The sequence below is a fragment of the Narcine bancroftii genome, chromosome 1, assembly GCF_036971445.1.
Source record: "Narcine bancroftii isolate sNarBan1 chromosome 1, sNarBan1.hap1, whole genome shotgun sequence".
Taxonomy (NCBI): Eukaryota; Metazoa; Chordata; class Chondrichthyes; order Torpediniformes; family Narcinidae; genus Narcine; species Narcine bancroftii.
In genome coordinates this window covers 103,039,345-103,063,323 of record NC_091469.1, presented here as the reverse complement: position 1 = coordinate 103,063,323, position 23,979 = coordinate 103,039,345, and the positions used below count along the sequence as shown (strand labels likewise).

The following is a 23,979-nucleotide window of genomic DNA, read 5'->3' as shown; positions in this document are numbered from 1 at the left end:
TTTTTTTCGAAATTTATTTAGAGTATCTCCATACATTCATTTCAAATTGACTTAGTATAATATTACATAATAGATACTAAATAATTTTCAAATTTTCACCCCCCCCCCCACCTCCCCTAACCCCTTAGGAAACCACCTTGTGGTGGTTAATTCCCAAAAGCCCAAATGGGTGTGGTATAAACCACAAGTGGCATATGACTTTCGGGAGCAGAAGTACCACTCCTTCCCCCCCCCCAGGCAGACAAAATACACGTATAAACCGAAAAATCATCATTTCTTATATCCATAAAACCCCAGTCCATCAATTTAACCAATCTTATTCATAAACTCTTTTTTTTTGAAAATCCAAACTTGATATTAAATTTTTTGCACCCTTTCCACCCTCCCAACACTGAGTTAAACATTGTTTACAATCAATAAAAGTTTTTTTTAAATTTTTTTTTCAAGTCTTCCTGAATTTCATCCACTGAATTAAAACATCTCTGAACATCCCAGTTCAACACCGAATCTTCCATTCTTCTCAGTCTCAAGTTGAATTTGTAGCTTACTTTCGAAAAAAGTTTTTTTTTCAAATCTTTTAAAATTTTCTTGAACATAATTCCTTCGGTCTTGATCTTCTAAAGCATCAATGTTATTCATAAGTTCTTTCTTCTGTGTTTCCCAATTTAATACCAAATTTTCCACTTTGTCAATCTTCTCAATGTTAAGTTGAAATTATTGTTTATTTTCAAGAAAAACTTATTCAAAATTTTTAACTCTTCTTGGACATTGCTCCTTCGACTTTAATTTTATAAATCATCAATCTTGTTCATAATTTCTTTCTACTGAATTTCCAAATTTAATAATAAAGTTTCTGTTTTTTCCAATTTTCTCAATATTAAACTGATCTTGTTGTTTAGTTTAAAAAAAACCTTTTCAAAACTATTAAAATCTGTTTGCAATGTATGCATACTCACAGATAATAAATTCACTCTTCCAATATTCCATCCAAAAAAAAATCACTAATAAACCTTATTGCAAGTCAAGGAGTTCCATATATATGTTTATCTTCAGAAAATATTTCAAATATTTCTAATCAACATTCGTCGCCATCTTTCAAAAAGGAGTCCAAAATCAACTTTAATAAGTTCTGTTCTTGAGAAAATTCCAGCACCAACTCCGGCTCTGTCTGGGCAAATAGGTCAAATTTCTTCCAAAGTCAAAGAATGTAATTTTGTTCTGTATTTATAGATAATAAATTCATCCTTCCGATATTCCATCCAAAAAAAATCACTAATAAACTTTAATGTTATCTGGATTTTTAAAACTCACGGGCAACCAATGCCAATTACTGCAATTTATCTTCATAAAACATTTCAAATCAATATTCATCACCATCTTTCAGAGGGGTGTCAAAGGCCAGCTTATCCGACAGTCCAATTAATGAGCTCCGTTCTTAAGAAAATTCCAGCCTTGACTCCGTGGTTCTGTCTGGGCAAGTAGGCCGAGTTTCTTCCAAAGTCGGAGAGTGTAGTTTTGTTCTGTATTTGAACTCTATTTTCCTAATCTTTATTGCCATTTTAAACATCTTTCAGAGGGGTGTCCAAGGCCAGCTTATCCGACAGTCCAATTAATGAGCTCCGTTCTTAAGAAAATTCCAGCCTTGACTCCGTGGTTCTGTCTGGGCAAGTAGGCCGAGTTTCTTCCAAAGTCGGAGAGTGTAGTTTTGTTCTGTATTTGAACTCTATTTTCCTTAATCTTTGTTGCCATTTTAAACTAAAAACAATTGATAAACAAAACAAAAACTTTTAACAGAAAAGAAATATTCTTAAAACGGGTATTTATATAACTGCCTGGGGGAGACCGGGAATGCACGTCCGCTCCCTACGCCATCTTGCCACGCCCCCGGTAACCATCTTGAAAAACCTTCAAAACAGCTGGATATCTAAAGGTTGCCTTGTAACCTTTCTTCCACAACAACTCTTTAGCAGGATTGAATTCCCGTTGTTGGAACATAACCTCTTGACTCAAATCCACATAGAAGAAAACTCGATTATTTTGAATCATCAAGGGTGATTTTCTCTGTTGTGCATTTCTAATAGCCACTCGTAAAATTATTTCTCTGTCGTAATAATTCAAGCAACGAACCAAAACAGGTCTTGGACTTTGACCTGAAATAGGTCTTCTACGCAAGGCTCTGTGAGCACGTTCCAGTATTATACCTTCCGGGAAATGTTCTTGACCCAGCACCTGCGGAATCCATTCAGTAAAAAATTTTCTTGGGTCTGGTCCCTCCATACCTTCCGGCAAACCAATAATCTTTATATTGTTCCGTCTGGATTGGTTTTCCAAATAATCAATCTTTTTCACCAAATTTTTATTTTGAGTTTGTAAGTCTTCGACCATTTTGGTCACATCAAAAACTTGATCCCGTATTTCGTCTATATCTTCTTCACACGAATTAAATTTATCTCTCACTTCGAGCTTAAAAGCTCCAAACTCAGCCATCTGTTGAGAATGTATTTTCACCAGAGTATTAAATCTAGCACCAAGTTCAGTCATAATCTTGGATAATCCCTGCATTGTATAAGATAATTTAGATTCAAGATTCACAAAAATCTTTTCAATTGGAAGAGATTTTGGCTCAACAGATTCCTGCTTCTTCTGCATAACCAAAGGATCTTCTGTTCCTTCCTTCATTCTGGTTGCCTTCCTTGTAGTATGACTGCGTGTGGAAACCCCAGCCACAGCCTCTCCAGGAGTGACTGGAGGACGCTGGCCGGGGTTTTCCCCAGTCCATAATGTATTAAGTTCTCCCAGTACATCAAGTTGTATAGGTTCTTCTATCTCAAGAGGTGCAGTTTGCAGCGCCACCTCTACAGTTGACAAATGCCTTTGAGTAACTCTTTGTTCTAAAGGCTGTTTGGCGCCCTCTTTAGGGGGCTCTACCGATGTAACATAGAGCTCTACATCCGAACACTGTACCTCTCTCCTGGGATCCATTTCACGCTGAGTCCCGGTGTCTTTCCTGCAGGTAGGCTCCAAAACTTGAACTTTTGGAAAATGTAGTTTTTTTATGATCTGTTGTCGTTTTTTTTTTTGCTCTTTTTCACCAATTGTACCATCATAAGTTAAATTAACAGCACTGAAATTATCTAAACTTTTAAAAAATTTTAACGGGCATTTCTAGACAAAACAATAAGATAAGGAGAGGACAATAAGATAAGGAGAGGACTGGAAGGCACATCTGATCCTTACGCCATCTTGCCACGCCCCCCTCACTGCTTTCTGTCTATTAAAAAAATATACCTCTGATGTTTCTTCTAAACTTTCCTCCATTCACATTAACAGCATGGTTGGCATAGCGGTTGTGCCATTACAGCGCCAGAAATCAGGACCGGAGTTCAAATCCCATGTTGTCTGTAAGGAGTTTGTACGTTCTCACCATGTCTACATGGGTTTTCCCTGGGGGCTCTGGTTTCCTCCCACTGTTTGAAATATACCGGGGGTTGTAGGTTAATTGGGTGTAAATTGGACAGCATGGACTGTTACTGTGCTGTATGTCTAAACAAAAATGATGTCCTCTGGTATTGGCATTGCTGCCCTGGGAAAAAAGGTGCTGGTTATCCTCCCTACCTATGCCTTTCATAATCTTATAAACCTCTATTAAGTCACCTCTCATCCTCTGTTGTTCCAAAGATAAAAGCCTGAGTTAAATTAACCTTTCTTCATAAGACATGTTCTCCAATTCAGGCAGTTTCTTGTTAAGTCTCCTCTGCATCCTCTCTAAAGCTTCCACATCCTTCCTGTAATGAAGCAACCAAAACTGACCACTCTTAGTGTGGTCTAATTGAGTTTTATAGACCTTCAATATTACCTTGTAGTTCTTGAACTCAATTCCCTGGCTAATGAAGGCCAGCATAACCACTCTATCAACTTGCATGACAACTTTTGCGGGGAGGGGAGTAATTATGGAACCCAAGATCTATTTGTTCCTCCACACTTCAAATTTGATCTTTCCTTCACACTGCCCCAGATTGAACTCCCACTTCTCCTCCCAACTCTGCATCCTGTCTATATTATTTTGTAACCTACAACATTCTACAGTACACCATCCATATCTCCAACCTTCATGTCATCTGCAAACTCACTGACCCACTCCTCCAATTCTTTGTCCAAGTTATTTATAAAAATCACAAAGAACAAGAGTCCCTGAACAGATTCCTGCAGAACACCACTAGTCGCTGACCTCTAGGCAGAATACGTTCCATCAACTACTATTCTCTGCCTTGTCTGTGCAAGCCAGTTCTAAATCCATACAGCTAGGTTTCCATGGATTTTATGCCTCATGACTTTCTGAATGAGCTAACCAGGTGGGACAAATCTGGAGTATTCGGGGGAAATCAGCTGGAAATTGGGATAAGGTGCCACCACTAGCATACTGTGGCTTCCAGCACCTCCTCAAGAAGAATAAGTGCAGCAGATGTCTGGAACACAACCACCTCCACATCACACATCATCCTAACGGAGTACATCTTGGTCATGGAGTGATATGCACAGAAATGTGCCCATCATTAATCACCCAGTTACATTTATCTCATATAATCTTCCCCTCATTCCCATCATCTTCCGCAGATTGTACTTACTCAGCTGCACAATATGGCAAATTCATAGTGGCCAAATGACTAATCCATCCACACACTTTGGGAAATGGGAGGATACCAGAGCATTTGATGGCAACAAGGAAATCGTGCCAACTCCATGCGGAGAGCACCTGAGGTCAGGATTCAACCTGGATTGCTGGAGCCATGAGGTAACTCATGACTATTGCATTGTGCAATAGTCCTTCATTGTTGTTAGGTTTATGGAAGCTTTTTCAACAGAACTGCAGCAGATCAAGGAACAGTCCACTACTTTCTTAGGGCAATTAAGGATGAGCAATAAATGCTGGCCTTGCCACTGACACCCAGATGTTGAAAAATGAATTTTAAAACACATCTTTAAAGGCAAGTTTGGGATTACAGCAAAGTCAACACAGTCCAAGTTAAAATTACTGCAACTATTCATAAAACCAAGTTAAAAGCAATTGGGAAATAAGGAGATGAAAGGTACTTGTAGAGGATGATTAAAGTCCAAAACGTATCAAAGTGCACTCTGTTCTGATTTCTGCTTGCTTTGAGATCCAGTCATTACGCAGCGAGAAGTTCCTAATGTTGCTTCTCACTCTCCTATCATTGTTCCTGCTCACTCCTGGTGTCCTGGGTAAGTTGTACCTCAATTTTAATTCACAATAGAGGGGGTATAATGTGGAATTATTAATTTGTTAATAATTAGAGAAGGACTTGAAAAGTTGTGCAATTTATTATTTGTACAACACTAATTGAAGTTTAATATAATGGTGGTGTTTAAAGTTATCAAGAGATTGAACAGATAAATAAGATTGTTTCTTCCAGATGGAAGGTTTGGGATGATGGTAGAGCTATAGTAGAGCACAGAGGAAAAACTACTGAGGCTGCGTATCCAGCAGAAATTGTATTAACGTTGAAAATGAACACTGGGCCAGTAGATAAAGTGGAGCGTTGAAGCATTTTCAAGACAGCTGGGTAAACAGAATGAGGACTACAGTTACTGAGATCTGTTTGCTTACATGGTGAGTGAATGCCGATTAGCCTGATCCCAGTCTGGGGTGGATGAAGGCAAGTGCATGAAGGGAATGAAGACTTGGGCCAGGTCAGTTTACCAGTTAACAGCGAAGCTAATAATCTTGAATAATGCAGTCAAGAAGGAGATTTGGACCTGGAGCTCAGTTGCTGATGGTTTGGATTGAAGTCTGTGTGGCTGGAGAGGCTGCAGGAGTGCTGGAGGTGAGTCCACAGACACCCAGTGACTCTGAAAGGATTCTCTTTCTCTGATTGTAAGGAGCACCAGGCACATTGTGCTGATGGCTTAAGGTCAATGTTAGTAACGTAGCTGGCTATTTTGTCGATATTGCAGAAGAGTGTGTCTGGAGTAGCATTGCTTGATTGTAAAGTTGTACAAGGAAACCCACAATTACCAACAGGTGTTCCTCACTCTCTGAACTTGACTCTTTCTTTTAATAACCTGTTGATGCCTTATGGTCAGACATATTTAACAATGAAGAATTACTATCTTAAATAGAAGGTGCAACAGTTGTTGCATTAAAGTAAAATCATTACGGATAAATGTAAGGAATGGGAAAAGAAACTGTGCAGTTCCTGATATGAATTACAGGCTCTAAGATAATGCTGATTGGATGGAGAGTCTTGCAGGTGCTTTGGGAAGAAGCATGAAGACATATATGGGAGGTTTCAGCTATCTGCAGATTGACAAATGTGGTTGGTGGTAAAAATGTGTACTTTTCAGAAGGGGCTCAGGCCATTGTGGAATGAACCTGCATAGATTTAATACTGGAAAAAAAATGTAGGCCAAACTACTTGGGAAGCAGGGGAATAATTGGGAACTGGGCAGTAAAGTACAGTAGTAAAAATACAGAAATGCTGGAGGAACTGAGCAGGTCTTGCAGCATCCATGGGAGGTAAAGATGTAATGCCGACGATTCGGGCCTGAGTCCTTCTTTAAGGAATGAGTAAAAAGCAGGCAGGTGCCTGAATTAAAATGCTGGTGGAAGAAGGGGAGGGGAAGGAGTACAGACAAAAGGTGAAAATTTGTTATGATAAGAGGACAGGAGAGAGAAAAGGACAGTTGTTTTTGGCTCTGTGAAAGGAGACAGGGAAAAAGGGGAGACACAGAGCTAGAGGAAAGGAATAAAAGAGAAAGATGGGGGGGGTTCATAAAGGGAAACTGTAGAAGTCAGTGTGAATGCCATCTGGTTGGAGGGTGCCCAGATAGAAGATGAGCTGCTGTTTCTCCAATTTGCAGGTGGTCTCAGACTGGCAGTGCATGAGACCATGGACAGACATGTTAGCAAGGGAATGGGGTGGAGAATAAAATGGCTGGTCACTGGGAGATCCACACTATTGAAGCAGACAAAGCCCAGGTGCTCAATGAAGTGGTCTCCCAGTTTGCAGTCAGTCTCTATGATATAGTGTGGTAAGGAGATGGTGTGGGCTAAGGTTAGGAACAGGGAGTGACACTAAGCAGTAAGATAAATAGTGTGGACATTAATTGGAAAGTTAACAAGCAAGCAAAAGATTATCGCAGATAATTTTCATATCTAAAAAGTGCAAAGCAAAGGACAAAATGTTCTGCTGAAATTATTGAGGTTAATATTACACTAAAATTGGCCTTGCTGGTTGAACCATCACCTGTGAGAAAGGAGTTTTGGTTAAAGCTCCCTCTATGAATGAGCACCCAGACATTCTGAGAGGCCACACAGTGCCAGCCAACACTCTCCTGCTACAATTACTGGAATGGGGAGAGGAGTTGGACAATATTAGAGGTTTATAGAACTTTGCTTGGGCTGCACCTAGAGTATCGTGAGCAGTTCGAGTCACTACACTGCAGGAAGGATGTGGTTCAACTGGAGAAGGTGCAGAGAAGATTGAACAAGTTGTTGGCTGGGATGAAGCTTTTCACTTAAGGGTGGGATGGCCTTGTCAGGTGTAGAGGAGACAGAGGAACCCTATCCTGTGGATACACTGAGGGGTGGGTACACTGAGGGGTTGGTACACTGAGTGGGTACACTGAGTAGGTATAGTGAAGAGTGGGTATATTAGAGAGTGGGTACACTGAAGGGTGGGTAGACTGAAGGATGGGTAGACTGAGGGGTGGATACACTGAGGGGCAGGTACACTGAGGGGTGGGTACATTGAGGGGTTAAAACACTGAAGGGTTGGTACACTGAGGAGGGATTAATAAACTGAGGGGTTAATACACTGAGGGGTGGATACACAGGGTTGGGTTCACTGAGGGGTCGTTACACTGAGGGTTGGGTGCACTGAGGGGTCATTTTACTGAGGGGTCATTATATTGAGGGATGGGTACACTGAACATTAAGGGATGGATATACAGGGGTGTGTACGCTGAGGGGTGCCTACACTGAGGGATCAATACACAGGAGTTGGTACACTAATGGGTGTGTCCACTGAGGGTTGGTTACACTGAGGGTTGTTACCCTGAGGGTTCGTTACCCTGAGGGGTGGGTACACTCAGGGATGGCTACACTCAGGAGTGGATACACAGGGGTGTGTATGCTGAGGGGTGCCTTTGGGTAGGAGCGATCACAATATGATCGAATTCTCACTCGACATGGAGAGTGATGAAATTAAAACCGAGACTAAGGTCCTGAATTTAAATAAAGGGAATTATGATGGTATGAGATGGGAGTTGAGTAAGATTGATTGGGTGGTGTTTATGGGGGAGTTGATTGTGGATAGACAATGGAAAGCATTCACAGATCTAATGGAGAAATTGCAAAAATCGTTTATACCGGTTTGGCATAAAAATAAACCAAAAAAGGTGACTCAACCATGGATAACAAGGGAAATTAGAGACAGCATTGGGTCCAAAGAGAGAGCATATCAATTGGCCCAAAAAAAGTATCGCAACCAAAGACTGGGAGCAGTTCAAGATGCAGCAAAGGAGGACAAAGGGATTAATCAAGAGAGCAAAAATAAATTACAAAAGTAAGCTTGCGGCAAACATAAAAACCGACTGCAAAAGCTTTTATAAATATGTCAAGAGGAAAAGATTGGTGAAATCCAGAGTAGGTCCTTTGCAGTCGGAATCAGGGGAATATATAATGGGGAATAAGCAAATGGCAGACCAATTAAATTCTTACTTTAGTTCTGTTTTTACAAGAGAGGATACAAATAACCTCCCAAGGATGTTGGGAAACATAGAGACTAATGCAAGGGAGGAACTGAAAGAAATCAGTATCTCTAAGGACATGGTCTTGGGGAAATTGATGGGATTGAAGGCAGATAAATCCCAAGGGCCTGATCATCTACATCCTCGGGTACTTAAGGAAGTGGCCATTCAGATAGCAGATGCTTTAAGAATTATTTTCCAGAACTCAATAGACTCAGGATCAGTACCCATGGACTGGAGGGTAGCTAATGTTACCCCACTATTTAAAAAGGGGGGTAGAGAAAAAGCAGGGAATTATAGGCCGGTGAGCCTTACATCAGTAGTGGGCAAAATGATGGAATCCATTATTAAGGATGTAATAGCGGAGCATATGACTAGCAGAGAAGGGATCGGACAGAGTCAACATGGATTTACAAAAGGTAAATCGGGCTTGACAAATTTATTGGAATTCTTTGAGATGGTGAAAGTAAAATAGATGGGGGAGAGCCAGTGGATGTAGTGTACTGGACTTCCAAAAGGCCTTCGATAAGGTCCTGCATAAACGACTGGCTTACAAAATCAAGGCTCATGGGATTGGGGGCAAAGTATTGATGTGGATTGAGAACTGGCTGGCTGGGGGAAAAGTATTGATGTGGATTGAGAACTGGCTGGCAGGTAGAAGACAGAGAGTTGGGATAAATGGCTCATTTTCTGAGTGGCATGCGGTGACCAGTGGGGTGCCACAGGGATTTGTACTGGGACCCCAGCTGTTCACAATTTACATTAATGATCTGGATGAGGGGATTGGATGTAATATCTCCAAATTTGCAGATGACACTAAGCTAGGAGGGGTTGTGTGCACGGAAGAGGGGGTCAGGAAACTCCAGTGTGATTTGGATAAATTGAGGGACTGGGCAGATACATGGCAAATGCACTACAATGTGGATAAATGTGAGGTTATACACTTTGGTAATACAAACCGGAGGCCTATTTGAATGGCAATAGATTAAGAGATGGGGAAGTGCAGAGAGACCTAGGGGTACTTGTACACCAGTCTCTGAAGGCGAGCATGCAGGTACAGCAGGCGGTTAAAAAGGCAAATGGTATGTTGGCCTTCATATCAAGAGGGTTTGAGTATAGGAACAAGAATACCTTACTGCAGCTGTACAGGGCCTTGGTGAGACCACACCTGGAGTATCGTGTGCAGTTTTGGTCACCTTACCAAAAGGAAGGATGTTCTTGCAATGGAGGGAGTGCAGAGGGCATTCACCAGGCTGATACCTGGAATGGCAGGAATGACTTATGAGGAAAGATTGCGTAAATTGGGATTGTACTCGCTGGAGTTTAGAAGATTGAGAGGGGATCTCATAGAGACATAGAAAATTCTGGCAGGACTGGACAGAATGGATGCAGATGGGATGTTTCCAATGATGGGAAAATCCAGAACCCGGGGCCATGGTTTGAGGATAATAGGCAAACCATTTAGGACCGAGATGAGGAGGAATTTCTTTACCAAGAGGGTGGTGAATCTGTGGAATTCATTGCCACAGAGGGCAGTGGAGGCAGGTTCATTAAATATATTTAAGAGGGAATTAGATATATTTCTTCAGTATAAGGGTATTAAAGGTTATGGAGAGAAGGCAGGGACGGGGTACTGAACTTTAAGATCAGCCATGATCTCGTTGAATGGTGGAGCAGGCTCGAAGGGTCGAATGACCTACTCCTGCTCCTATCTTCATTGAGGGTTGGTTACACTGAGGGTTGGTTACACTGAGGGGTGGGTACACTGAGGGGTGGGTACACTGAGGGGTGGGTACACTGAGGGTTGGTTACACTGATGGGTGGGTACACTGAGGGTTAGTTACACTGATGGATGCATACACTGAGGGGTGGGTACACTGAGGAGTGTGTACACTGAGGGTTGGTTATACTGAGGTTGGTTTCACTGAGGGGTGGATACACTGAGGGGTGTGTAAACTAGGGTGTGCATACACTGAGGGGTGGGTACACTGAGGGGTGTGTAGACTGAGATTGGTTACACTGAGGGGTGGTTAAACTGAGGGGTGGTTACACTGAGGGTTGGTTATACTGAGGGGTTGGTTACACTGAGGGGTGGGTACACTGAGGGGTGGGTACACTGAGGGGTGGGTACACTAAGGGGTGGGTAAACTGAGGATTGGTTACACTGAGGGGTGAGTACACTGAGGGGTGAGTACACTGAAGGGTGAGTACATTGAGGGGTGAGTACACTGAGGGGTGGGTACACTGAGGGATGTGTACACTGAGGGGTGGGTACACTGAGGAGTGTGTACACTGAGGGTTGGTTATACTGAGGTTGGTTTCACTGAGGGGTGGATACACTGAGGGGTGTGTAAACTATGGGGTGCATACACTGAGGGGTGGGTACACTGAGGGGTGTGTAGACTGAGATTGGTTACACTGAGGGGTGGTTACACTGAGGGGTGGTTATACTGAGGGGTTGGTTACACTGAGGGGTGGGTACACTGAGGGGTGGGTACACTGAGGGGTGGGTACACTAAGGGGTGGGTAGACTGAGGATTGGTTACACTGAGGGGTGAGTACACTGAGGGGTGAGTACACTGAGGGGTGGGTACACTGAGGGATGAGTACACTGAGGGGTGGGTACACTGAGGGTTGGTTACACAGGGCTGGGTACACTGAGGGGTTGTCTGAAGCTCCTTCTGTTTACTTGCAGCAATCTCTTGCAATTTTGAAGTCGATATCTGTGAATGGGAAGTAATTGGAACACTCTGTCCTCTGTGGACTCGGGATAGTGGGAAAGATCCAAACATCACTAACTTTGGGCCGATATACGATCATACCATTAATGAGAGAGGTAAACTTCAGGATCATGCCTGTGTTCTATTATAAATGTGTAATGGGGCTTTCCAACTGGGTTTGAAACTAACATTGGCCAAATCATTCCCCAATCGCTTTGTTCACAATGCAGAAATACCATGGTGAAGTAATAGGCATGTCAAGAACATCCTTTGGGAAGAGTGATCATAATATGATCAATAGTATACTGCCTACATATAGCATACCTTGGTGTAAACATCTTTGATGACCAGTCCTGATCCACACATGCTGATGCCATGCCCAAGAAAATACCCCAGCATGTTTACCTCTTCAGGAGCCTGAGGAAATTTGACTCAATGCCAGCATCCCTGTACAACCTCGACAGATACACTGTTCAAAGCATCCTGTCAGAGTACACCACTGCTATGCCCAAGACTGTGAGAAAACTTCAGAGAGTTGAGAGTGTGGGTTTCAGGCATTTGGACATACCCACTTCCCTACATCAACAACATCTATAACTCACATTGCCGTAGAAAGCCAGTCAACATGACTCAACCCACCCTAGCCACACTTTTCATCACCATATCCCTCTTGTCACGAAGAAGATTCATGAGTGTGAGATCATGAACCATCAGTTTCTTTCCTGCTGTTATCAGACTCCTGAATGAACCTCAAATTAGTAAAATGATGTTGCCTTTTCTCCATACCATCTAATCTCTGTAACTTTGCACTGTTGTACTATGCCTTACATGATGTAATGTGGATGAGATGCTTTCTTGCAAAACAACTTCTCTCATTTTGGTACAAGTGACAATACACTTGAACTTGAATTTCTTTGTCAATTTCAGAAAGACAAACTGAGTAGAAGTTTGAGTCCAAAAGATAGGTTTGAAGGTGTAAAGCATATGCAGAAATTTGATGAAATTCAATGGAAAGCCTACATTGATGAAGATTGCCCAAACAAACTGATTTAACCATTGAAATAGAGGGTGGTTTGAGAATGAAATAGAAATTTTTTGAGATATAAAGGGGATTGGCAGAATTTTAGAAACCATCAAAGAATAAAATAGTAAAAAATTGGTGAAGAGGATCAAAGTGGAATAAGAATTCTTCCAATCCAGATCATTGGCAATTTTGGGAGGATCTGTCTGGACAGATGGTGTTGATGAGTCTGGAAGCATCTGTCTGGACAGGTGCTGTTACCCTACCCTGGTAGGTCAGGACATGTCTTGCCTCATTTTGCCAGTGTCAGTACCAACGAGGTCCCACCCTACACATCCACCCACTCATCCCCATCACCTGTCCCACAGCTCCTCAACCCTGCCCAGGGTGTAGTTTTAAACTGTTAAGTATGACTGCTGCCTTCTGTACAGCCATCCTTCAGAGACAGAGCACATGCTGGATGATAACAGCAGTCAGCGGCGTTCAGGGTAGGAGCTGATAAACCTCCTCAGGAGAGGAGGTAGAAGAGCCCTCCAACACTTCCAGAAGCCTTTAGCCTTCTGGAAGGGGTCAGTACTAACACACACACCCAGCATTCACAAGGTTGCATTCTCTAATTGCAGGTTACTACTTATGCGTTTGCCCTGCATCATCGAGGAATGAGACTACTGCAAGGCTCAGCTCCATACTACAGACAGCCACTGCCTCCAACCAGTGCTTCTCCTTTTGGTACCACATGTACGGTCCTAAGATAGGTGTGTCACAGCAAATTCATCTCCATTCAGTATTTGCTCTTTGATCAAAATGTGGGGTTCAGTTCTACAGAGGCTCAGGGTACAGATCCCATACACACTGCCCTCCCTGAGGTGCAGATCCCACACACACTGACCCTCACAGGTGTACAGATCCACACACACTGACACTTACTGGGGTACTGATCACACACACACACTGACCCTCACTGGGATACAGATCCCACACACACTGACCCTCACTGGGGTACTGATCGCACACACACTGACCCTCACTGGGGTACAGATCCCACACACACTGACCCTCACTGGGGTATTGATCCCACACACACTGATCCTCACTAGGTTACTGATCTCACACACACACTGATCCTCACTAGGTTACTGATCTCACACACACACACTGATCCTCACTAGGTTACTGATCTCACACACACACTGACCCTCACTGGGTACTGATCCACACATACTGACTGTCACTGGGGTACAGATCCCACACACACTGACCCTCACTGGGTACTGATCCACACACACTGACCCTCACTGGGGTACAGATCCCACACACACTGACCCCCACTGGGTACTGATCCACACACACTGACCCTCACTGGGGTACAGATCCCACACACACTGACCCTCACTGGGTACTGATCCCACACACACTGATCCTCACTAGGGTACTGTACCACACACACTTGACCCTCACTGGGGTACAGTCCCTCTGTAGTCTGTTTTTGAACAGGAGGGAAATGTCTGTGAATAAAGCTGAGGTACTCCACAGGTTCCCTGAGTCTCAAGGTGAAGCAAGAAGGCCAGAGAGAAGAGCTCCTGTGGACCAGGACCGCAACGCAAGGCAATGAGTGGAGGCATGGATTCCAGACTGTCACTCCACAGCTGAAACACTTCCGGGTAACAAGGGACAACCTGTCTTACCTTTCTCCCAGAGCCCATGTATCTCATTCCACTTCCTCTTTGGTACTGAGTGAGAGTCCTCAAGCTTCACCCAGGCTGCACTGAGACCACACTTTCCACACATGTGAAGAATCTGGGCTGGGTTGGCAGCTTTCCTTCACATGGTTACTTGGCCTGGGGTGTGGTCCTTGCCATATTTGTTGAGTAACGTGTTTATTTGGCATCTTTAACATATTTACCTCCTCTTAAATGCCTCTCTACAACTGCAGCAAAGCTGTCTGTGTAGGTGCCCCCACTGTGCTCATAGTGTCACAGTGTCCATCTCACTGGAATGATCTTCTCCAGTCATCAATTACTCACCCATTCTAAGCATTCAAAGAGAGGGGAACATGAAAGTTTTCAGATGCTTGCAGTAAAAACACTCTGAAATGCTGAGGGGACTCAGCTGGTCTTTTCAGTATCTATAAAAGATAAAGATATATTGCCGTCATTTTGGGCCTGAGCCCTTCTTCAAGGAATAAGCAGGATAAACCAGAAACAGGAAATCTCAGAAAGTTTCAGAATTTAGACAGTGATGTCTGAGGGAGGAATCCAGACCAACAAAAGGTGTTAATTGAATATGATTAAGGGACGAGATAAGAATTTATCATATTTGTGCGTAAGTAGACAAAATGGAGAGTCAGAGCTGGGGGAAGGTGACAGGGAAAGAAGGGAGGCCATTTCAATTTTCCATCCCATTCCTTTGCTGACATGTCTGTGCCTGGTCTCATGCACTGCCAGACGGAGACCACTTGCAAATTGGAAGAACAACTTCTGACTGGGCGCCCTCCAATCGGATGGCATTAATATTGATTTCTCTGATTTTTGTTAAAATCACCATCTCCCCTTCTTCTACCATCGCCTTCCCCCAGCTCTGACTTTCCATTCCATCTCCTTTCGCACAAACACAATAAAGGTCTTATTTCATCCATTATCATATCCAATTAGCACCTTTTGTTGGTCTGGATACTTCCCCCAGCCAGCATTGTCTGAAGTCTGAGACTTTCTGAGATTTCCTGCTTCTGGCTTATTTCTGCTTATTCCTTGAAGAAGGGCTCAGGCCCAAAATATTGGCAATATATCTTTGTTTCCTAAAGACGCTGAAAAGACCAGCTGAGATATTCCAGCATTTTGGTGTGTTTTTATGCATATGGAGTTGCTGGAGGAATGCAGCAGGGCAGACTGCATCCATGAGTAGAGTTGCTTAGTCAACATTCAAATTATAGGACAGAAGGTATGGAAGGTGGAGAGACAGGTAGAAGGAGAAACCATTGGGAAGGCGGTGGGGAATGATTTCTCCCACACCTGTGCATTAAACAAATATTTTCTGCCAGTCTTCACGGTGGAAGACACGTTCAGCATGCCCAAGTGCGGAGTTAAGGATGCGAATGTTGGGGAGGGCCTTGATAAAATAGTTGTTACAAAGGAAGTAGTGATGGAGAAACTAATGGGACTAAAGCCAGACAAATCACCTGGTCCTGATGATATGCATCCAAAGGTTCTGAAGGAAATGGCAGAAGTTATAGTTGATGCATTGGTGGTCATATACCAAAATTCCTTGGATTCTGGGCAGGTCCCGGCAGACTGGAAGACAGCAAATGTCACGCCATTTTTTAAGAAGGGATGTAGGCAGAAGACTGGAAATTATCGGCCAATTAGCTTGACGTCTGTAGTTGGAAAAATGCTTGAAGCTGTCATTAAAGATGAAATAGTGAAACTTTTGGAACGTAAGGGTTCAATCAGGCAGACGCAGCATGGTTTTCGAAAGGGAAGATCTTGTTTGACAAACTTGTTAGGATTTTTTGAGGATATAATGGGTGCGGTGGATAGAGGGGAACAGGTTGATGTTGTATATTTGGATTTCCAGAAAGCCTTTGATAAGGTGCCGCACAAGAGACTTATCAGTAAGTTACAGGAAAGTGGAGTCCGGGGAAGTATTTTGGCCTGGATTGAAAATTGGTGTTTGACAGGAGGCAGAGAGTCGGGATAAATGGGAGTTTTTCTGGTTGGCAAAGAGTGGTAAGTGGGGTGCCGCAGGGGTCAGTGTTAGGCCCACAACTGTTCATCATTTACATTGATGACTTGGAGGAGGGGACAAAATGTGGTGTAGCCAAGTTTGCAGATGACACTAAATTGAGTGGAAGAGCAAATTGTAATGAGGATGTGGAGAGTCTACAGAGGGATATAGTTAAGCTGGATGAGTGGGCAAAGGTCTGGCAGATGGAGTAAAATGTTAGTAAGTGTGAGGTTATCCACTTTGGCAAGAAAAATAAAAGAGCTGAATATTATTTAAAGGGTGAAAAACTACAGCATGCTGTTGTGCAGAGGGACTTGGGAGTGCTTGTGCATGAATCACAAAAAGTTAGGTTGCAGGTGCAGCAGGTTATTAAGAAGGCAAATGGAATGTTGGCCTTCATCACTAGAGGAATTGAATTCAGGAGTAGGGAGGTAATGTTGCAACTGTATAAGGTACTGGTGAGACCACACCTGGAGTACTGTGTCCAGTTCTGGTCTCCATATTTGAGGAAGGATATACTGGCTTTGGAGACGGTCCAGAGGAGGTTTACTAGGTTGATCCCTGGGATGAAGGGGTTGACTTATGATGAAAGATTAAATCGTCTAGGATTGTATTCGCTCGAGTTCAGAAGAATGAGAGGAGATCTTATAGAAACATATAGGATTATGAAGGGTATGGATAGGATAGATGTAGGAAGGTTTTTTTGAGCTGGCCGGGGAAACTAAAATGAGAGGACACAGTCTCAAGGTTCGGGGGAGTAGATTTAGGAGAGAGATGAGGAAAAATAGTTTTTCCCAGAGAGTAGTGAATGTTTGGAATTCTCTAACCAGGGAAGTGGTTGAGGCTGCCTCATTAAACATATTTAAAATTCGGTTAGATACATTTTTACATGATAGAGGAATTAGGGGATATGGGGAGAAGGCAAGTAGGTGGAGTTAGGTCATAAATTAGATCAGCCATGATCGTAATAAATGGCAGAGCATGCTTGATGGCCATTTTTGGCCTACTCCTGTTCCTACTTCCTATGTTCCTATGTTCACCCACCCCTGGGCTGCTTCCCCAGCTCCTTTCCCCTTTATGTATGTAATTTCACCTATTCTATCTTAGTCTTGATAAATGGCACATTCCAGAAATATTGACTGACCCAAGGAGGCTGATTGAGCTGCTGAGTTCCTCCAGTGATTCTTTGTTTGCTCAAGATTCCAGCATTTGCAGCTTTTTGTGTTTCTCTACCCACTTATACTTAACCCATTTTCAATCACTCAACCTATTACCTTTTATGCCCTGGTGTTTCATCTAAAACTACTGGTGCTGTTGGGGGGTAAGTTCCAGGATGTAGAACCAGAGATGATGTGCAGCATGGTGGTGTTCCCTTGGCTCTGCTGCCCTTGTGAAGTGCTGCATTTGGGGAGTGCTGCGGGAGTTCTGGGCATCAGAGATGGAGAGACTGAATCTTTTGGGGAGATGTTGGTACAGTGCCCGGCTGCTTGTCCTGGATGGTAAAAACAAACGGAAATGTTGGAGGAACTCAGCTGGTCTTTCAGCGTCCAAGAAAGACAAAGATATATTGCAGATGTTTCAGGCCTTAGTCCTTCCTCCTTATGGTTGATGTCACGGCAGCAGTTGGACAAATAAAAGTTCAGAGCAGGCACCAGTCTGGAACAAGATTTCAAGGAGGAGGAAGGAAGTTTAAAGTGGGAAAAGGGATCTGTAGAGGAGAGTGGAGAATTGTGGTTGTGGAAGTAGACATGGAGACAGAGCTAACAGAAGATGAATTTGCATCATGGCGAGAGTTGTGGCCTGTACCGAGGACAGAGCGTTCAGTCCCAGAGAGGTGTAGGTCAGAGGGAATGGCAAAGACCAGGCAGGGGTTAGGGGGAGGTTCAATGGAGTGGAGGGTGTCGGGAGGGGAGGAGGATGGTGTGGAGGGTAGGAAGGATCCAAGGAAGAGAGGGGAGGGTTGGGAAAGTCAGAGGGTGATGAGAGAGATGCCTGCGTGCTACCAGAGTCAAAGTGGGAGTTTGTGATGGAGGCTCAGAGGCGACGTAGGTCCCAGGAGCTCAGGAAGAAAGGATTAGGCCCGAAACATCGGCAATATATCTATGCCTTTTATGGACACTGAAAAACTGGCTGAGTTTCTTCAGCAAATTGGCATGTTTTTACTACATTCACAGCATCTGCAGACTTTTGTATTTTACCTTTGTCCTGGATGGTATCGAGATTCTTGTGAGTTCTGGGAGCTGCACTCATCCAGGCAAGAAGCAGGTACTTCACCGCACTCCATACATGTACCTTGGAGATGGGAAAAGCTTTGTCAGGATGTGAGTCATCTACCGGAATACCCTGCCTTTGAGCTGCTCTTGTGGCCACAGTGTTTATGTGTTTCTAGTCAATAATGACTATTGAATGTTGGGGACTCAGGATGGAAAGTGGAGGTGGCTGGACCCATGACACTGCCGTGAGTAACTCCTACAGTAGGTCTGGGATGAGTGACACTATAGGAGAAGACAAGGAGAAATAGCAAAATTAGCACCTCATCTGATTGAACTTGGGGATGAACAGGAACTGGAAATGGAGGCAGCAGAATTATTGAAGGAAGACACTTGGAAAGTAAGGCAGCCAAGTTGGGAAACATGGTGGGAAGTGGGAAACAGTGGAACCAGGAGCCAGAACAGGGTGCTGAGCAATGAACAGTGAACAGGAGGCAGGGAGTGGTGGCAAGGAGTGGTGTCAGGGAGCAGAATTCAGGGTACAGGAAGGGGGTTCAGGGTGAAGAGAGGGGGTTGTGGTGCACTGTTAGACAGAATCAGACACACACAAGATAAAGACTGTACAACAGGCTTTAATCCACAATGTCTTCCACAGATCCAGGCTGGCTGTGGCTGCAGCAACTCTGTGTGAGGCCTCGGGAGGCCGGCGCAGGCTTATATCCCAGAGGGTGATTGACACCTGACCGGGTAGGGCTTGATCCATTCAGGCCGACAGATTGACTGCCGGCCAGGTGTTGTCCTGTCCCCTGCAAGTACAGAGGTTACACCCTGCAGTAGGCCAGTGATGTACCACCACAGAGGTTCAGGTTGTAGAGAGGGTGTTCAGGGTGCAAGGAGGGTGTTCAGGGTGCAAGGAGGGTGTTCAGGGTGTAGGGAGGGTGTTAAGGGTGCAAGGAGGGTGTTCAGGGTGCAAGGAGGATGTTCAGGGTGCAAGGAGGGGGTTCAGGGTGCAAGGAGGGGTTCAGGGTACAGGAAGGGGGTTCAGGGTACAGGGAGAGGGTTCAAGGTACAGGGAGGATGTTCAGGGTGCAGAGAGGATGTTCAGGGTGCAGGGAGAAGGTTCAGGGTGTGGAGAGGGTGCTCAGGATGCAGAGAGGATGTTCAGGCTGCAGGGAGGGGGTTCGGGGTGCAGAGAATGTTTGGGGTGCAGGGAGGATGTTTGAGGTGCAGGGAGGGGGTTCAGGGTGTGGAGAGGGTGCTCAGGGTGCAGAGAGGATGTTCAGGGTGCAGAGAGGGGGTTTGGGGTGCAAGGAGGATGATTGGGGTGCAGGGAGGGGGTTCAGGTGAATGGAGGGTTAAGGGAGCAGAGGGATCAGGGTGCAGGGAGGGGGTTCATGGTCCAGAATTCACTGTATGGATAATGTTAAGGCTGTAGGGAGTAGGGTCAAGAAGAAGGAATCAGAGTACAGGAAGGGGGTTCAAGTTGTAGGGAGGGGGTTCATGGAGCAGAGTTCAGTGAGTGGGGAGAGTTTAGGGAACAGGGTGTAGGGAATTGGTTCTGGCAACAGGGTTTAGGATGTAGAGAGTTGATCAAGGATCAGGGTGTAGGGAGTGGGATCAGGGAACAGGATGTAGGGTGTGGGATCAGGAAACAGATGTAGGGACTAGGATCAGGGAACAGGGTGTAGGGAGTGGGAACAGGGAACAGGATGTAGGGTGTGGGATCAGGGAACAAGGTGTAGGGAGAGGGATCAGGATATAGGGAGTGAGATCAGGGAACAGGATGTAGGGAATGGAATCAGGATGAAGGGAGTGAGATCAGGGAAGAGGGTGTAGGGAGAAGGATCAGGGAACAGATGTAGGGAGAGGGATCAGAGATCAGGATGTAGGGAGTGAGATCAGGGAACAGGATGTAGGGAGTGGGATCAGGAGACAGGATGTAGGGAGTGGGATCGGAACAGAATGTTGAGAGTGGGATCAGGGAACAGGATGTAGGGAATGGAATCGGGGACAAGATGTAGGGAGTGGGATCAGGGGACAGGATGTAGGGAATGGGATCAGGATGAAGGGAGTGAGATCAGGGAACAGGGTGTAGGGAGAAGGATCAGGGAACAGATGTAGGGAGAGGGATCAGGGATCAGGATGTAGGGAGTGAGATCAGGGAACAGGAAGTAGGGAATGGGATCAGGGAACAGGATGTAGGGAGTGGGATCAGGGGACAAGGTGTAGGGAGTGGTATCAGGGATCAGGATGACCTGCCATCAATGCTGACCCCCCCATCAATGCTGACCCATCATCAATTCTGATGCACCATCAATTCTGACGCACCATCAATGCTAACCCACATTAATGCTGACGTGCCATCAATGCTGACCCGCCATCGATGGTGATGCACCATCAATGCTGACCCACCATCCATGCTTCATGCTGAGTTGACATTTTTTGTTTTGCAGCTAATATTTGAAGGAAGACAGACTCTGGGAGATGGAGATATTGCCATCGACGACATCAGTGTTGTGGGAGGGGCCTGTGAGCCTCAGCGGATGTGCAACTTTGAAGCCAATGCCTGTGAGTTCACCTCAACAGGTTTACAGACATGGCAGCGAGAGCAGGGCTACTTCAGTGAAAATATTAGCAATATTAGCAAGCCGGCCATGGACAACACCAAGGAGACATGGCAAGGTAACAGCACGAAGTCTACATTTCTCAGCGCCCTGCTCTTCACAATCTGAAATGATGCCAAGATATACTCACCTTCACACCCTAGGTACACGCTGTCCTCATACAGTGAGAGAGTGGGATCCAGATTCCAGATTCAGACTTATTGTTAGAGTACATACATAAAACCCTAAGATTCTTTTTCCTGCGGGTGCGGCAGAATTACCACTAATTGATAGTGCAAAAAAATAAACTGTAGAGAGCGTAAAACATATAAACAAACTGTGATAGTACAGATTCTATCACCAATGTGTATATGTACATATGTACAGATGGTAGTGTAGGATGACTGTGATTGGCTGACAGTGTAGCCACACCTACTGGCAGGTCTTAAAGGATTGCTCCTAGCCAGACCAGGTCATTCTGGACTGGTCGACCTACTTGTGATATGCTCCAGTCTTTTAGTTAATAAAAGCCTTGGTTTGGATCAACAAGTCTTTGGTTCTTTCGACGCACATTACACAAAGAACTGTAAACAGATAATGAATGTAAACAAACTGACTGCAAAACAGAGAGAACATAAAGGGAAAATCAATAAAGTGCACAAGTAAGAGTCCTTAAATGGGTCTCTGATTGAGTTTCTTGTTAAGGAGTGTGATGGTGGAGGGGTGGCAGCGGTTCCTGAACCTGGTGGTGCAAGTCTTGTGGCACCGATACCTCTCTCATGATGGTAGCAGCGAGAAAAGAGTGTGTGCTGGGTGGTGAGGGTCTTTGATGATTGCTGCTACTCTCCGACAGCAGTGTTTCCTGTAAATGTTCTCTGGGGAGGGCTTTGCCTATGATGTGATGTACCTATGATAGAGTCTGTTCTCCACCAGGACACACATTATTCCCCCACTGGGACACTCACTGTTCCCCCACTGGGTCACACTTTTCCCCCACTAGGACACACTTTTCCCCCACTGGGGCACACACTGTCCCTGCATTGGGTTACGCATCATTCCTCCACTAGGACATACACTGTTCCCCCACTAGGACATACACTGTTCCCCCACTGGGGCACACACTGTCCCTGCATTGGGTTACGCATCATTCCTCCACCAGGACACACACTATTCCCCCACTGGGACACTCACTGTTCCCCCACTGGGTCACACTTTTCCCCCACTAGGACACACTTTTCCCCCACTGGGGCACACACTGTCCCTGCATTGGGTTACGCATCATTCCTCCACCAGGACACACACTATTCCCCCACTGGGACACTCACTGTTCCCCCACTGGGTCACACTTTTCCCCCACTGGGGCACACACTGTCCCTGCATTGGGTTACGCATCATTCCTCCACTAGGACACACACTGTTCTCCCACTGGGACACACACTGTTGCCCCTCTTGGACACACACTTTTCCCCCTCTGGGACAAACACTGTTCCCCAACTGGGACAAACACAGTTCCCCCACTGGGACACACAGCATTTCCACATAACCGTGAAATGGGCCTGAAATGTATTTCCATATATGGATGGTGTTTCCTGTCTCTTCGCCCCTTGTCTTTCTTTGGTGTTAAAGACAGTGGTTTGGGAGGTGCTATCAGAGTGGTTAACAGGATAACTGCAGTGAACTTTGTATTTGGCATACACTGAGGTCACTGTTCTGACAACGGTTAGTGTGGAGGCTGCTTTATCAAGATTCTTTTATTGTCATATAATAAAACAGGTGTAATATTACAGAAATAACCTTTAGTCTGCCATAAGGCAGGCAAAGATTTGCCCTCAGCAGAAATTGCCCAGCGCCCCTTACAGTCAGAAAAAGAGAAACAAAAGAGAGTCCTTTCAGAGTCCCTGAGTGTCTGTTGCTTCACTCCAGCCAGTGTTCCCTTTAAGCTGTGCTTGTGAGTGCATGCACAATCGTGTGCACATTGATTTCCTTTGTGCACACGCTCACAGTCCGTTTGTGCGTGCGCATAGCTTAGAGGGAACACTGCCTCCAGCGCACCCACTCCCTCTGCAGCCACACAGACTTCGGTCCAAACTATTGGCACTTGAGGTCCAGATCCAAACCTCCAACACATTCAGGAAGACTTCATCACATTTCCAACACCTGGTACCCCTTCAGCCAGTCTCCAGCATATCTCCAGCAGTCTGCAGCCTGGTGCGAGTCCCTTGATTGCAGTTGCCAGCAGCCCACAGCCTACGTGGATTCTGGGAAGCATCAAGAGTTCCTGGAGATGCATTCACCCAGTTAGATGAAGAGGGTTCCTTCACAGTCAGGTCGTGCTTGGTTAATGGCAAGATAGGCGTGGGGAGTCAGGAGGAGAGTCACTCAGTCCAGGGTCCCAGCCTCTGTCCTCTGGCCTCTGACCTGGTAGTCTCGAAAACTGATAAAAGCCTTTGGTTCTGTAATTGCAGGATACTATATGCTGGCTAATACCAGTCAGAGAACACTCGCAAGAGGCCAGGCCATGCAGCTGGTATCAGCATCCCAACCTCCACGGGACATCGCCTGCCTGTATTTCTGGGTCCAGGCAAATGTTGAGAATTCAGGTAACAGCATTGTGCTCTGTCCCTGATCACACTGTGTCTCTCCAGCCCAGCTCAGGCCACCCACTGCTCATGGTTCCCTGTATTTTTTGTCATATGACCCATGGTTAGGTTTTGTCACAAGTGGTGGAAGACCCCTGAGATTTGTCACTGAGGACCCATCATAACCAGTGCAGCATTCACATCCTGGACCAGAACCATCCACCCCATGGTGGGGAAAATCAACTGTGGATTGAGCAACTAAGGAATGTAGTCAGATCAGCCTGTTGACCCACTTCATGGGTCAAGGAGACTCCCAGAGAGATGCAGAATTTTCTGTCTGCTCAGCTCATTCTGAGG

The 23,979-nt window shown here is 45.0% G+C and overlaps 1 protein-coding gene across 1 annotated transcript in view; it reads left to right on the top strand.

The window, feature by feature from the left end:
• LOC138744810 (apical endosomal glycoprotein-like) overlaps positions 1-23,979 on the top strand; it is an 88,863-nt gene that overhangs the window by 23,599 nt on the left and 41,285 nt on the right. Inside the window, exons 4-8 of the mRNA XM_069901911.1 lie at positions 11,465-11,605; positions 13,134-13,265; positions 14,044-14,171; positions 20,894-21,122; positions 23,509-23,643. Of these exons, the coding sequence (XP_069758012.1) occupies positions 11,465-11,605; positions 13,134-13,265; positions 14,044-14,171; positions 20,894-21,122; positions 23,509-23,643 (765 nt within the window). The remainder of the gene's footprint in view (positions 1-11,464; positions 11,606-13,133; positions 13,266-14,043; positions 14,172-20,893; positions 21,123-23,508; positions 23,644-23,979) is intronic.